The following is a 12,486-nucleotide window of genomic DNA, read 5'->3' as shown; positions in this document are numbered from 1 at the left end:
TAAGGGGGCCCCTGCCACCAGTTTTTTATTTTTTCAAAAAAAAAATTATTTTTTTTTTAAATTTTTTTGGGGCCCCAATTTGTTTTTAACTTATAAGGGGGCCCCTGCCACCAATGTATTTTTTTTTTTAGTTTTTTTTACTTTTTTTTGTTGGGGCCCCAAGTTTTTTTTAACTTATAAGGGGGCCCCTGCCACCAATGTTTTTTTTTTTAAAAAAAATTTAAATTTTTTTTTGGGGCCCCAATTTTTTATAAGGGGGCCCTGACCATCAATAGCTTTTTACAACTTGTGTGGGGGGGGGTTACTTTTTTAGCCCTGATGTCTGTGTGGTCTTTTAACTGAGATGTGGAGTGGGCGGGATATGGGGTGGAGCTTGGTCATCAGTGTGGGCGGGGCCCAGGGGGCCCCAAAAATTTTGTTGTACGGGGCCCGTGATTTCTAATGGCGGCCCTGAATATAATTAAAAGTTCTTCTGTGGATAACCACCCCTAACAAATATTTCACCCTCCTCCATTGAGTCTGAGAGAGTGTATAATATTAGCTCAGAATGTAAATGTTGGAGATAAAGTGCAATGTCGCTGGCACAATCACACAGTGAGGTAATGCAGTGCTATGAATAGTTTGAAGCAATATCTGCCAAGAATGAGGGGGTTTCAGATAAGCGAGGGGGGGATTCTCCAGGGCTGAGATTGGCACAAATGGACCAACATGCTTTATATTGTATAGAAGCTGCTGTGTTGTTGGAAATATATTGCGTAGCTATAGGCTTATAGACCAGGTGCAAAATTGCATCCACACCCACATGCATACTCATAGCTACAACCTCCTTACATTAACAGTTGAGCTTTGGTATCCCCTGTGGGCCCCATGGGGTGAGGAATCTGCCCCCACAGTAGATACCCCACTGTTTGCTGAGGGGAGTTGGTGAATTGCATAAATAAAGCATATACTTTCCTATTTCATACAGATGCTTATTTGCCTGAGATGTGAGTCCTAATTCAAGAAAATATATGCCTCCAGCCATCCGGATGTTGTAGAGAGTGATATTCTGAGACAATTTGCAATTGGCTTCATTTTTCATTATTTGTGTTTTTTGAGTTATTTAGCTTTTTATTCAGTGGATCTCCAGTTTGCAATTTCAGCAATCTGGTTGCTAGGATCCAAATTACCCTAGCAACAATGCATGGATTTGAATAAGAGACTGGAATATGAATAGAGAGATTTAGCCTCTTTGTTCTCAAAGAAATAGGGAAAGGCCATGAAATAGGCCAAAAGTTTAGCAGCATGAGGGCCCACTGACACCTTGGCCCATCGGTAGTTTTCCTGGTATCCCTGTGGGCCAGTCCGACACTGGACTTCTGTGACATTTGCAAGACAGAGACCAGGAGTGAATGTGGAGGACAAAACCAACAAACAGTGCTTTCAGCTACAAATAAGAAATGACAGGTAAAGGCGTTTCCCCACCGGCGGAGAATGAACCTTGTGTGCCATGAGCCTTAGGGTATGTAAACAAGGGGTTTGTCTGCTTCACATGTAATAGCCACAAAAGAATAGCTATATCTGCCCAACTATGGGGTATAGTATCAATATTTGTTTGTATGTCCATGGAGTAAGCAAACTCTTTCAAGCTGTGTGTGCAGGGTTGGATAATGTTAAATAACGTTTTCCAAAATTGATCTTTTTGCTGCAGGTGTCAAACCCTTGCCCCCATTCTTCCTCTTAACAGGTTAGAACAGGCTACCCTACCCATGTCTTTTTCTTTTCTTGTAAAAAAAACTGCTTGAGAAAGCCTTAGTGTGGTGAAACGCGTTGCAGCATCCAGGTGGGATCATTCCTTGGTGTGGACTTTTTTTATGCTTTTAATAATGAAAAAATCGTGAAAAGTTACAAGTTGCCGGTTCTTTGTGATCCGCTAGTTCGTGAAATCCTTGAAGCAGTGAGAGATCGTGAAAAGGAATCGGAGGTTGCGTTCCGCTGTGGAGCGCACGCATTGAAACAAACAGTGACCCATCTTGGATTATCGTGAAAAGGACATCTACAGAGAAGCAAATTTGTGGAACAGGCTTGAGGCTGTTGAGAGTTCAAATCCAGCTGTGCCCTTGAGAAATTCTGGAACTGTGCATCTGGTGAGATTATTTCAACTTCTTTTTGGGGGGCCTGTGCAACTGGCAAGGAGGAGGGAGTGGGGGATGCCCCAATATACCCCTTTTTATAATCTGCTCTCTAGATTCAGCCATCTACTGGCCTGCCTGTTTGATATCTCCAATTAAATACTCTGCACACTCCACTGCTTCAAAACTCTGGGAAACTTCTGGGAAATAACTTTTCTTTCTTGTTGAACTGCAACTCACATCCATCCTCTTTTTTTAATTACAAGCATATACCAACACCAAGGAACAGTCATTTGAATTTTCTCCACAGGAAAAGTGATTACGCACCTGGATTGTATTTATTACTGATTTTATAATTATTTATTTATAATATAATTATATAATATATATTCACTGTGATTCCTGGCCCGGCCAGTGTTTTAGTGATTACATAATAAATTGTATTTTTAATATATTGGGTCTACTTGTTTTTTGTTTTTCTTTTCTTGTGTTTTCATACCAAACAATTTGAGTATTGTTACAAAAAGACAGTTGCTTGACCAGGTCATTTGGTAGACTAATGGCTAATGTATTTTGCCCTGCACTGGCAACTTTCTCCAAACAGCTGTTAGTACACTAGAACACAGAGTGTGCATACCTTGCAAGTAAAAGACTGAATATGGTCATTCAGAGGCAAGATTCATTGTATTTCATTTTAATATTTGTATTTCTGTAACCCTGCTTTCTCTGATAGCATTAAAGACCACTGAAAACCACTAGAAATAGTTGGTTATATATTCAACCACTAGAGGCTACTGTTTCCTTTTCTGTTTCCCTAATTTTATGGTTATTCTCATATTAAGGCAATATTTCCCACAAATGTTTCCTTTTTTTCCCTCTCCACTATCAAAGTTCATAAAGTATCTAAGGGCATATGGATCCACATTTGGGATTATTGCTTGAACAAGCAGCTATCGGAGTAGAGGAGCTGCAGTTCTGCAGTTTCTGCACCAGTAGATCTTGCAATCTAACGGCCCTATCACTTTCACACACACTTTGGTCTTAAGCTTGATATTTTAGCAATAATTCTGTGCAGAGTGTGGATAAAAGTATTTGACCACACCCATTTTGTGGCCACACCCCCTAATTACCATGTTAATTTTACAAAATTTGGCAGGTTATGAAAGTTTGAAAACATTGTGGCTTTTATGTGCTATTACAGTTTTGCTAATGAAGGTGAATTGCCCTTTAAGCGGCAAGTCACGGTTTCCCCAAGAGACCTGCTTATCTTAAATTGTTTCTTTGTTTATCTTAAATTGTTACAAAAGTACCTGCCAGACCCATTCTGGAGAAACTCTGTATCTTTTGCTGGCTGTGTAGTGCAGAAAATCAAAGATAAACTCTGGACATTTCAGTAACAATCTGGGACTATAAGGACCACAGCAGCGGGCCAATAGGACCCCATCCAACATGATTTTCTGACCTGTCTGAAAGATATCTGGTAGGATAGGCTGTTGGTCAGGCCCAGGGCTAGACTCCCTAGACGCACTCCCTGGCTGAAATCATTGCTGCTGGCCCCCAACCTCCCTCCCTGGCCCACTCACGGTTGTGAGAAGAAAAAAGTACATGTGGGGGGGCCGGATGGGGCTTTGTGGCTGGGGGCCCCTGAAGCAGCAGCTCCAGTGGGCCCCAGGTCTGACAGGCCCCATACACAGGTCAAATTATTGCCTAGCCGGCAGGCACCGTAAGCATCCCGGCCAACCACCTGTCCCATCCTCTCTCCTGCAGGGAACAAGCTTGTGTATGCAGGGTAATGGCACAGGGGGAGTACACAAGTACCTTTGATTTGGGGGCACAAGGGCCCAGGAAGGGGTAGGATATTCAAGAGGTACATTCCTGGCACCCTTCCACCATTCTGTGATAGACACGTGCCTCTTCTGCCTACCTCTAGTTCTGGCCCTGAGTCAAATACTGGGTTAACAAATACTTGCTAATGTGGTCTAGAGGGGTCAAATACTTGCTAATGTGGTCTGGGGCACAGGTACAGCCATACCAGGTCAGTGTTTTTTAAGCTTTAAAGAGGGCCCATTCGTGCTGCACTTCCTGGATTAGCTGGGCCATTTCAGTCAGCAAATGGAAGCCAAAAGCCATTGATTGGAGCCAAAGCTGTCGTATGGAACTGAAAGCTGCCGAATGGAGCAGAAGAAGTTTAAAGTTGAAGGTAAGTTCCACTTTTTTTTACTTTTATGGGCTACCCTGGCCACCAATGTTTTTCTTTTAACTTATAGGGGGACCCTGGCCACCAAAGTTTTTTTAAGTTATAGGGGAACCCCGGACACCATTGTTTTTTTAGCTTATAAGGGGCCCTGGCCACCAATGTTTTTTTTAACTTATAGAGGGCACAGACCAACAAAGTTTTTTTTTTAACTTATAGAGGGACCCTGGCTACAAACGTTTTTTTTTTTAAATTATAGGGGGCTGTGGCCACCAAAGTTTTTTTTTTGAAATTGCAAATTTGAGCATCTATACCCAGTTTTAAATCCAGGCAATTCTTGTGTCTTGTATGGTCAACCTTACTGGAAAATTAGCCATTTAATGATTGATCTTAGCTGAATAAATAAATGAGAACAAATATTTAAATTACTGCTGGGGGAGGGGAAGAAATCCCAAAGTGAAATTTGACCTTTGAGACCATAATATACTCTCAGTATGGAAAAGACAATGCAGGAGGAATGGTTTGAAAGACTTTCCAACAAATCTGTCTCTTCCCAATGTTCAGGCTATTTTACTAGTGGTTAGCTGTCTGCTGCTGCCTTCAGCTCTACAAACATGAATGACAGCAGGGAACAAGAATTATTTTGGAACATGGAAGAACAAGGACTAAGGATATTGAATGTGACTGGAAATCAGCAAATATTCATTGGTTATTTCATCGAAGCAGCTGCAGATGTGCTCCTGGTCATTGTTATGCTGTCTCTGGGATGTACTCTGGAGATTTCAGAAATAAAAAAACATCTCCTAAAGCCGAAAGGAATTGGGATAGCCTTATTTTCCCAGTATGGAATCATGCCCCTCACAGCCTTCAGTCTGGTCCATATTTTCCAACTAACTACAACAGAGTCGGTCACCGTTCTGATATGTGGCTGCTGCCCTGGAGGAATGCTTTCCAGTGTCTTCACATTGGCATTAAAGGGTGATATGAACCTCAGGTAAGAAAACATAATGTAATTATCTTTTCTTGTAGCAAGGGTTGCCACCTTTTCTGGAAAAAAAATACCGGCCGTCCTATATATTTTTCTTTTTTGCCTATTGATAACATTGTAATCAACCAGCATTTTTACTGGCCAGGCCGGTAAAACACTACTTGTAGCCCCCACTACAAAATCTTTTTTTTTTGGGCCCTAAAATGTTTACTATAAGCCTCTTTAACACTTACTTTCACCAGTGCAAAGTGGTAAAATGGATACAAAATTTAGGAAGCAATGGTATCATTCACAAAGATACTTGTAATATTGTCAATGTGACCACGCAAGATGCTCTGATGAATGACATGCAAGCAGGGCTGGGACAAGTTAGATGGGTGCTCCAGGAAACATGTCCTCAGCCACATATGATGAAGAGTGCAAGGTAAGGAGCCCAGAAAGTCCAGGGAATTGTTAATATTGTCAGCAGTTGAGACCCAGAAGTGCCTGAACAAAGGGAGCACCCCACCATTGCGCTCTAGGCACGCGCCTCTTCTGCCTACCCCTAGTTCAGGCCCTGCATGCTAATTCAGGATAGTTTGCAGCGGGTGCACAATTTTTGAGAGAGTAGAGTGGCTATAGAGAAAGCAGACTCCACAGTCCAGATAAGGCATCTTTCTGTAAAGTTTAAAGCTACTGAAAACATTTAAGCAAATAAAATTGTTTTGCTAACAAGCTGGATTTATGCTAGCTCAGTTACCATCAATTACAAAATAGGACATGGCATTTCCTTGGAGCCTTCCAGGTAATGGGTTTGTGGATAACCGCTCCCACCTTTCTATATATTTGATTCTTTTCTCTTTGTTTATCTTGCAGCATATTGATGAACATTGTTTCAACTGTCCTTGCCCTGGGAATGATACCTTTACTCCTCCTTATCTATTGTCTTGGATTAGGCCTTGAACCGATACATAATGCTGTTCCATTTGAAAAGATCATAGAGATCTTGGTACTGACAATCTTTCCTTGCTGCACTGGTATTTTAATAAAAACCAAGAGACCTCAATATGCCAGTTGGGTTGTTAAGGTAAGAATTTAATAATTTTTCCTCATACAGGTAGGGGATCCGTTATCCGGAAATCTGTTATCCAGAAAGCTCTGAATTTGGAAAGGCCGTACTCCATAGACTCCATTTTATCCAAATAATCCGGATTTTTAAAAATTATTTTTATACAACAGTATATTGTACTTAATCCAAACAAAGATATAATTAATCCTTATTGGAAGCAAAACCAGCCTTTTGGGTTTACATGATTATTTCGTAGACTTAAGGCATGGAGATCCAAATTACAGAAAGATCCGTTGTCTGGAAAACCCCAGGTCCCAAGCATTCTGGATAACAGGTCCCATACCTGTACCAGAAGGAGTCAGCTTTGACCCTTTCTGCTGCTAAAAATGTACAGTGCTTACCCCTCAAAGTGCAATGTTGGTAGAGTACTTTTGGGAAAAAATCATGTTACAGACATTTCAACTCACCTATATTTGTCGGGAATGCACCAATTTGAAACCCGTCTCCTCTGGTCTCCAACAGTAACAGTCTGTCTCCTGCTGTCAGTAATTTGCCCTTGAAACATAAAATCCTCTCCAGTGAAATTCATAAAATCATCACCCAATATTGTTTAATGCAGTGAAGTATGGCAGGGCTTGCAGTGACAAGTGTGTCCAAGATCCCCCGGTGCTCTTTGGATCTGGGTTGGCTTTAAGGGCAGAGACACACACTCAGATTTGGGGAGATTATTTGCCTAGCGACAATTCTCCTCTTCTTCAGGGCGACTAATCTCCCTGAACTGCCTCGCTCTGGCTTGAATGTAAATCGCTGGCGGCATGGCAATTGGTGCACTTCGTTTTCTGAAGTCGCTCGAAGTTGCCTCACGATTTAGATTCTAGCCGGCGGGAGGCAGTTCGGGGACATTAGTCGCCTCGAAGAATAGGCGACTACATATCCCCCAGAAGTTTTGTGTGCCCCTGCCCTAATGGTGTTAAACCTTTAAAAATTGATACTCAAATCTTTTGGAAGAAGAAATACATATAATGTAATGCTTATTTCTCTTTACCTTATCTCACAAAGCTGCAATTGAGCAAAGCTTTATAGCCGAGATTTTTGCACAGAGAATTTTGGTTATAATGGTTCAAGTTCATTCTGAGAAGAATTAATTCGTTTTTACATAAGAGACTGATTATAAACCTGCAGTCTCTAGCTTTATGGTAGATTGTAATGTAGGGCAGAATGAGCATTGGCCCTGAGCTTGAGCATCAACAGTAGATATTACATTATTTAGACCAAACCTGCAGCCCACCACCTGACACTCATTCTCTAAGGATGCCTTCAACGGTCCCCGATCAAAATTTTCCGTCTAGTCCAACCGATATCCAAGTCTTCTGGCGATATCGGTCGGCTCGTTTCCCACCATACACGCACCGAATATCGTATGAAAATTAGTTTTGTATGATACTATCTGTGCATCTATGGCCACCTAAGTTCTGGCCCTGCTCCGGTTTTGTTTAATAACAATTAGGGAGTTTTTTTTTAATAAATAATGATGGGCCTCAAAGGGTACTTTCCAACCCCTCCCACCTCTAATTGATTGATTTAATGAAGGCAATTCTATTTCTTTCTTACTTTTTATAGATTGCCGTAGGGATTTCGGCCATGGTGTCGATCTTAATGTTAATGCTGTCTTTTGTCTACATGAGAAGCGACATCTTTCTGATCCTTTCTCCACCACTTCTATACACCTCTATGCTGATGACACTGATAGGTTACACTCTTGGTTACAGTATATCGGCAGTCTTCAAGCTCAATGCAAAGTAAGTCTAGGAAAATACGATGGCGATAAGAGATCACTGAGATGAGATTTATGAGACAATCCACACTTAATTTTAATGGTCTAGTACTGAAATATAAATATACAGTATACAATTTATTTTTTTCTGCTGCAAACAACTCAACGAGCCATGCTGTTTATTAATATTATTATTATAAGGTTTAAACCTTGGTGGGCTCCTTAAACATTACTGTATTTGTGCAGCAGTGGTTGGTTCATCCCTAAGCATATGTATGAAGAAATCATCCCTAAGCAGCCATTCACTGGATCTGCAACGGCTGTTTTATCTATGGAGCATAGTAGCGAGGGTGACAGGTGCAGTATACTTTACTATAAAAAGCATGAATCAATACATTGTATGAGAATTATCTTTACATAAAAAGTGCAATACTTAATGGATCAATATGCACTTATGCCCATTAACGGACTTGTACATATAGTGTTGGAAAATGAGTTTGGGGATTTCAGGTACCAAACAAATGAAGAAGTAGATATCTTTACTAAACAAAGAAAATAAAATTAGGTTAATTTTTATACCTGTACTCTGCAGAATCGTTCTGAGAGGAGAGGGGAAATTTCTACTTTCCTTCCCAGTGTAATACAGAGACAAATCACTACTCAATATCCTGTAAGAATATTCCACAGCTTTATACACTTGCAAAGGATTTTGGGAACATGTTTTGGTGCATTTCATGGAGAACTGTATCATCACTTTCCATAAATAACATTTTTAATGACAGACGCAGTTCAATGAGAAACACCTATCTCCTAATTCAGTTTCACATTTTCGATTGACATTCATGGAGAGACACAGGTTTTTTGTCCCTGAATTGAACCTGGCCCAGTGTTTATCTTGACTGAATACTACAATGTGCAATCTAAAAACAAAGGCAAACACTGTTTGTGTTGAGATTGGGGTAACAATATTATCTTTTACTGATAAAATACCAGCATATTATTAGGGCTGTACAATGAGGCAGCAATTGTCTCTCTCACAGGGTGGCCTCAACCTTCATTATCAGCTCCCTCAGGCCTACGATTGTGTTATCACAAGACAGCAAAAATCACTGGGGCTTTACAAGTTCAACTAAAGTTGGCCATACATGGGCAATTAAATGGTCAGCAGCTCATCAAAGCTTGATGTAGACATTCGAAAAAACTTTTGGAATTTTTTGGGATAACTGCGAAGTTCACAGTATAGAACATGGAACTGTCCACTCTTCAGCCGCTGATTTGTTATGGGATGTACCCAATATTGTCTAGCAGCTGCTCTTCTTGTTTCTCTTTAAATAGCAAATAATAATATAAGTATATAAGCATGAATAAAACTGCCAGCTCATGTTCCATAATGAAGACGTGGAGACAACAGGCCAAGACAACACACAGAGACAACACTGCCGAGGCCAGTACTACTTCCGTTTCCTGCTTGGGTGGAGCAAGTAGCGCAACGAGCCATGGGATACAAATCGCTCTGTGGCAAAAGTCGCTCGAAATCTTCCGTGCCAAAAAGACGATTGTCTTGTTGCAGCAACTTGCTTTTAAAAAACGCGGGCGACAAATCTTCCAGTGTGTCCTTACCCTAAAGCTGCTGACTTGGTCCTTTCAGGACAGGTAGGCAGCTTATGTGCCTTTATATGGTGCCAACAGACAGCCCTACCCAACCAATATCATGCCAGAAATAGGACTGATATCGATCAGGACGGTTTGATTTTATCATTGGATCGGGGACTGCATCGTGTTGATGCTGTTCTTATCCAGACAGCCTGCACAGCTCAAGTTATGATCTGTTCATTGAGCTGAGGGCCAAACGAGAGGATCAGTCCGATATTGCTCTCCTCAAGGTGGCCATATTGATGAAAGATCCACTTGTTTGGCAACCTTCACATGTGTGGCCAGTTTACGTGTCTATATCAAGAAGAGCACTTAGGTTTTCTTATACCATGTACATTGCGATACCATGCCATAGTAAAAAGTGAATTGTTAGTGATTTTGAAATCCAACCATCTCTAGATCATAATTTGGCTCAATTCATTAAGCAAACTGGCAAAAGAAAAATTAGGGGTCATTTAAGAACGGAGGCAAGGAGTGAGTTGCTGAAACCAGGTCCAAAGCACCACGATTTTTGCAGTTTGTACCTGGTACTCTTAGGAGCATTCCTGCACTGCCAGAATGGCATTTGCAGTCCAGAGTTAGGTGCAGCGTGCATTACTCCTAACTTATTCATAGTCAGGAGAGTATTTACCATTTACCATATTTACGAAGACCTGTGCCTAGGGCAGCAGCTTTAAAGGGGCAGCCCTCGGATGCCTATAAGGTAAAAAAAAAAAAATGAACCAAAAAAAAAGCCTTTTCCCCTGTTGCCGGATAGTTTCCCTTGAAAGAGCGGAAGTGACATCATGTTGCGTGATTTACTCATCATTACACAAAATATACCATACAAACAACTTCTAAGCAAAGCAAGATATCACAATTAGACTTGTAGAGTTTAAATGTAGAATATTAAAAAGCAGAAATCCTTTTTTGCTTTTCAGGTATCGGCGTACTATCAGCATGGAAACTGGATGCCAAAATGTCCAGCTTTGTGCCACTATTCTCAAGGTCACCTTTCCTCCAGTAATAATTGGTCCTCTTTATGCCTTTCCTTTCCTTCATGTAACACTTCAAATTTTGGAAGCACTTCTTCTGATTTTGGCATTCCGCCTTTATCAAAAAATAAAGGCTACAGGTAAAAGTGCATGATAAATGTATTCTTTGTCTAACCACTGGGGGTAATGTAACAATAGTCTCAGGGGGGAATGTAATATAAGTCGATATGGAAAAACTATTCGCAATGCAAAAATTATGCCTTTGGTTTTTGCGAGCACGGAAACTGTTTAGCGACCACTTCCGACAGTGGACTGCCGTTTGCAAATTTTATAGTTTGCAACAATGCGCAGTCAATGTAATAAAACTTCTTACTGAAAAAGTCGTTAAGTTTGCTCCAAAAGATTAGATCCCCCTAACCCTCAACCATTGCCTGAGGTTTTGAGAATGAAGATATAACTTGCCAGAAGCTGCAAATTGTTCTTTGTTTGGCTGCAGGAACATTTTATTGCAGTCAGTTACAGAGTAAGGGTGGTGGCAGACAGGGAGATCGGATTTCGATTCGGATTTCCGAAGTCGCCCGAAGTTTTCTTGTGAGGCAACGTAAATTACGTTTATTTTGCTTGACTAAAATCATAAAATAGGATTTGGAAATATTTCTTAGGTTGACAGGTCCCCTTAACTATGAATTAGTTACAGATTTATATCTGACTGTTACTGCTTATGTCGTTTTTTTATTGTTTAAAACAATGCCTTTTTCTCATATTCTAGATACCACAACTGTTCTAAATTGGCTTGAAAACTTCAATTATACCCTATCATCCCCATGGGCACAGTCATTGATTTGATTGTCAGCATTCACTTCTGCCCCTTGCTTCAATGCAATACTTGTGGCTATGAACAATCACAGAAAACTATCTGCTGTGCCCTGCGAATTGGCAGTGCCACTGTAACCAGGAGGAATAAGTACTACAGTAAGGCATGGAATGGCTGCCGCTGATGATACCTACATTGCAACATGGTACTATAAATTGAATATTAAGACTTTTCCATTTCTTACCTTTCGAAAACTAGGGTATCCACCTGCCCAGAATGTCAATGGTCTAGTGGTCTGTAAAATACCAGCCAAGCTCCCAGTCCCCACTTCCAGGTTGCTGTTTTCTTCCCTGCACCTCCATCTCTCCACCCAACTCACAACATTTCCACTGAATGGCCCCTTTTTCACTAACACACCCCTTTTCAGGGCTGGGCCAAGGTATTTTGGCACCCTAGGCAAGGGTTTCAGTCAGTGCCCCCCCCCACCCGGTCCTGCATTACCATTTCCCACTTTACCATTCATATTGCCCCATGTACCTGTGCCAACGGCAGTCAATCCCTCAGATTGTACCCAACCTACACCAGTGCCAGGATAAACCAAAACATTCATCATATTGTTACCCCTAATCTGTACATGTGTACAGCAGCAGCCAAATATCCATCATATTGCCTCAAACATCTGTATACCTGTGCCAGCAGAAACCATATTGCCCAATATACCTGAGGTAGCAGCAACCAATCCCTCATATTGCCCCCAATCTGTACCTGAACCAGCAGCAGCCAAAAAATCCACAATATTGCCCTCAGATATGTATCTGTGCCAGCAGCAGCCAAAAATCCATCATATCGCCCCTAATCACCTGTTTACCTGTGCCAGCAGCTGCCAAGAGGGAGGTGGGGAGTGCCTCTGCCTGCAGAATGAATCATGGG

At 41.2% G+C, this 12,486-nt stretch overlaps 2 protein-coding genes across 5 annotated transcripts in view; one reads left to right on the top strand and one right to left on the bottom strand.

Annotated features, from left to right (window-relative positions):
- rab15.L (RAB15, member RAS oncogene family L homeolog) overlaps positions 1–12,352 on the bottom strand; it is a 48,918-nt gene extending 36,566 nt beyond the window's left edge. Inside the window, exons 1-2 of one of the 3 annotated variants that reach the window (XM_041573305.1) lie at positions 11,801–12,352; positions 6,809–6,896 (exon numbers count right to left, since the gene is read on the bottom strand). The gene's annotated coding sequence lies outside the window, so the exon portion shown is untranslated. Of the gene's footprint in view, positions 1–6,808; positions 6,897–7,952; positions 8,044–11,800 lie in introns of those variants that run through there. The other 2 variants (XM_041573306.1, XM_018231115.2) reach the window with 2 other exon arrangements.
- fntb.L (farnesyltransferase, CAAX box, beta L homeolog) overlaps positions 4,163–12,486 on the top strand; it is a 28,227-nt gene continuing 19,903 nt past the window's right edge. Inside the window, exons 1-3 of one of the 2 annotated variants that reach the window (XM_041573304.1) lie at positions 4,163–4,311; positions 4,870–5,299; positions 6,149–6,359. In XM_041573304.1, coding sequence (XP_041429238.1) covers positions 4,920–5,299; positions 6,149–6,359 — 591 coding nt within the window. In that variant the 5' untranslated portion in view covers positions 4,163–4,311; positions 4,870–4,919. Of the gene's footprint in view, positions 4,312–4,774; positions 5,300–6,148; positions 6,360–12,486 lie in introns of those variants that run through there. The other variant, XM_041573303.1, reaches the window with a different exon arrangement.

The sequence above is a fragment of the Xenopus laevis genome, chromosome 8L, assembly GCF_017654675.1.
Source record: "Xenopus laevis strain J_2021 chromosome 8L, Xenopus_laevis_v10.1, whole genome shotgun sequence".
NCBI lineage: Eukaryota > Metazoa > Chordata > Amphibia > Anura > Pipidae > Xenopus > Xenopus laevis.
Note: the sequence above shows the minus strand (reverse complement) of the source record. Positions and strands in the feature narration are given on the sequence as shown.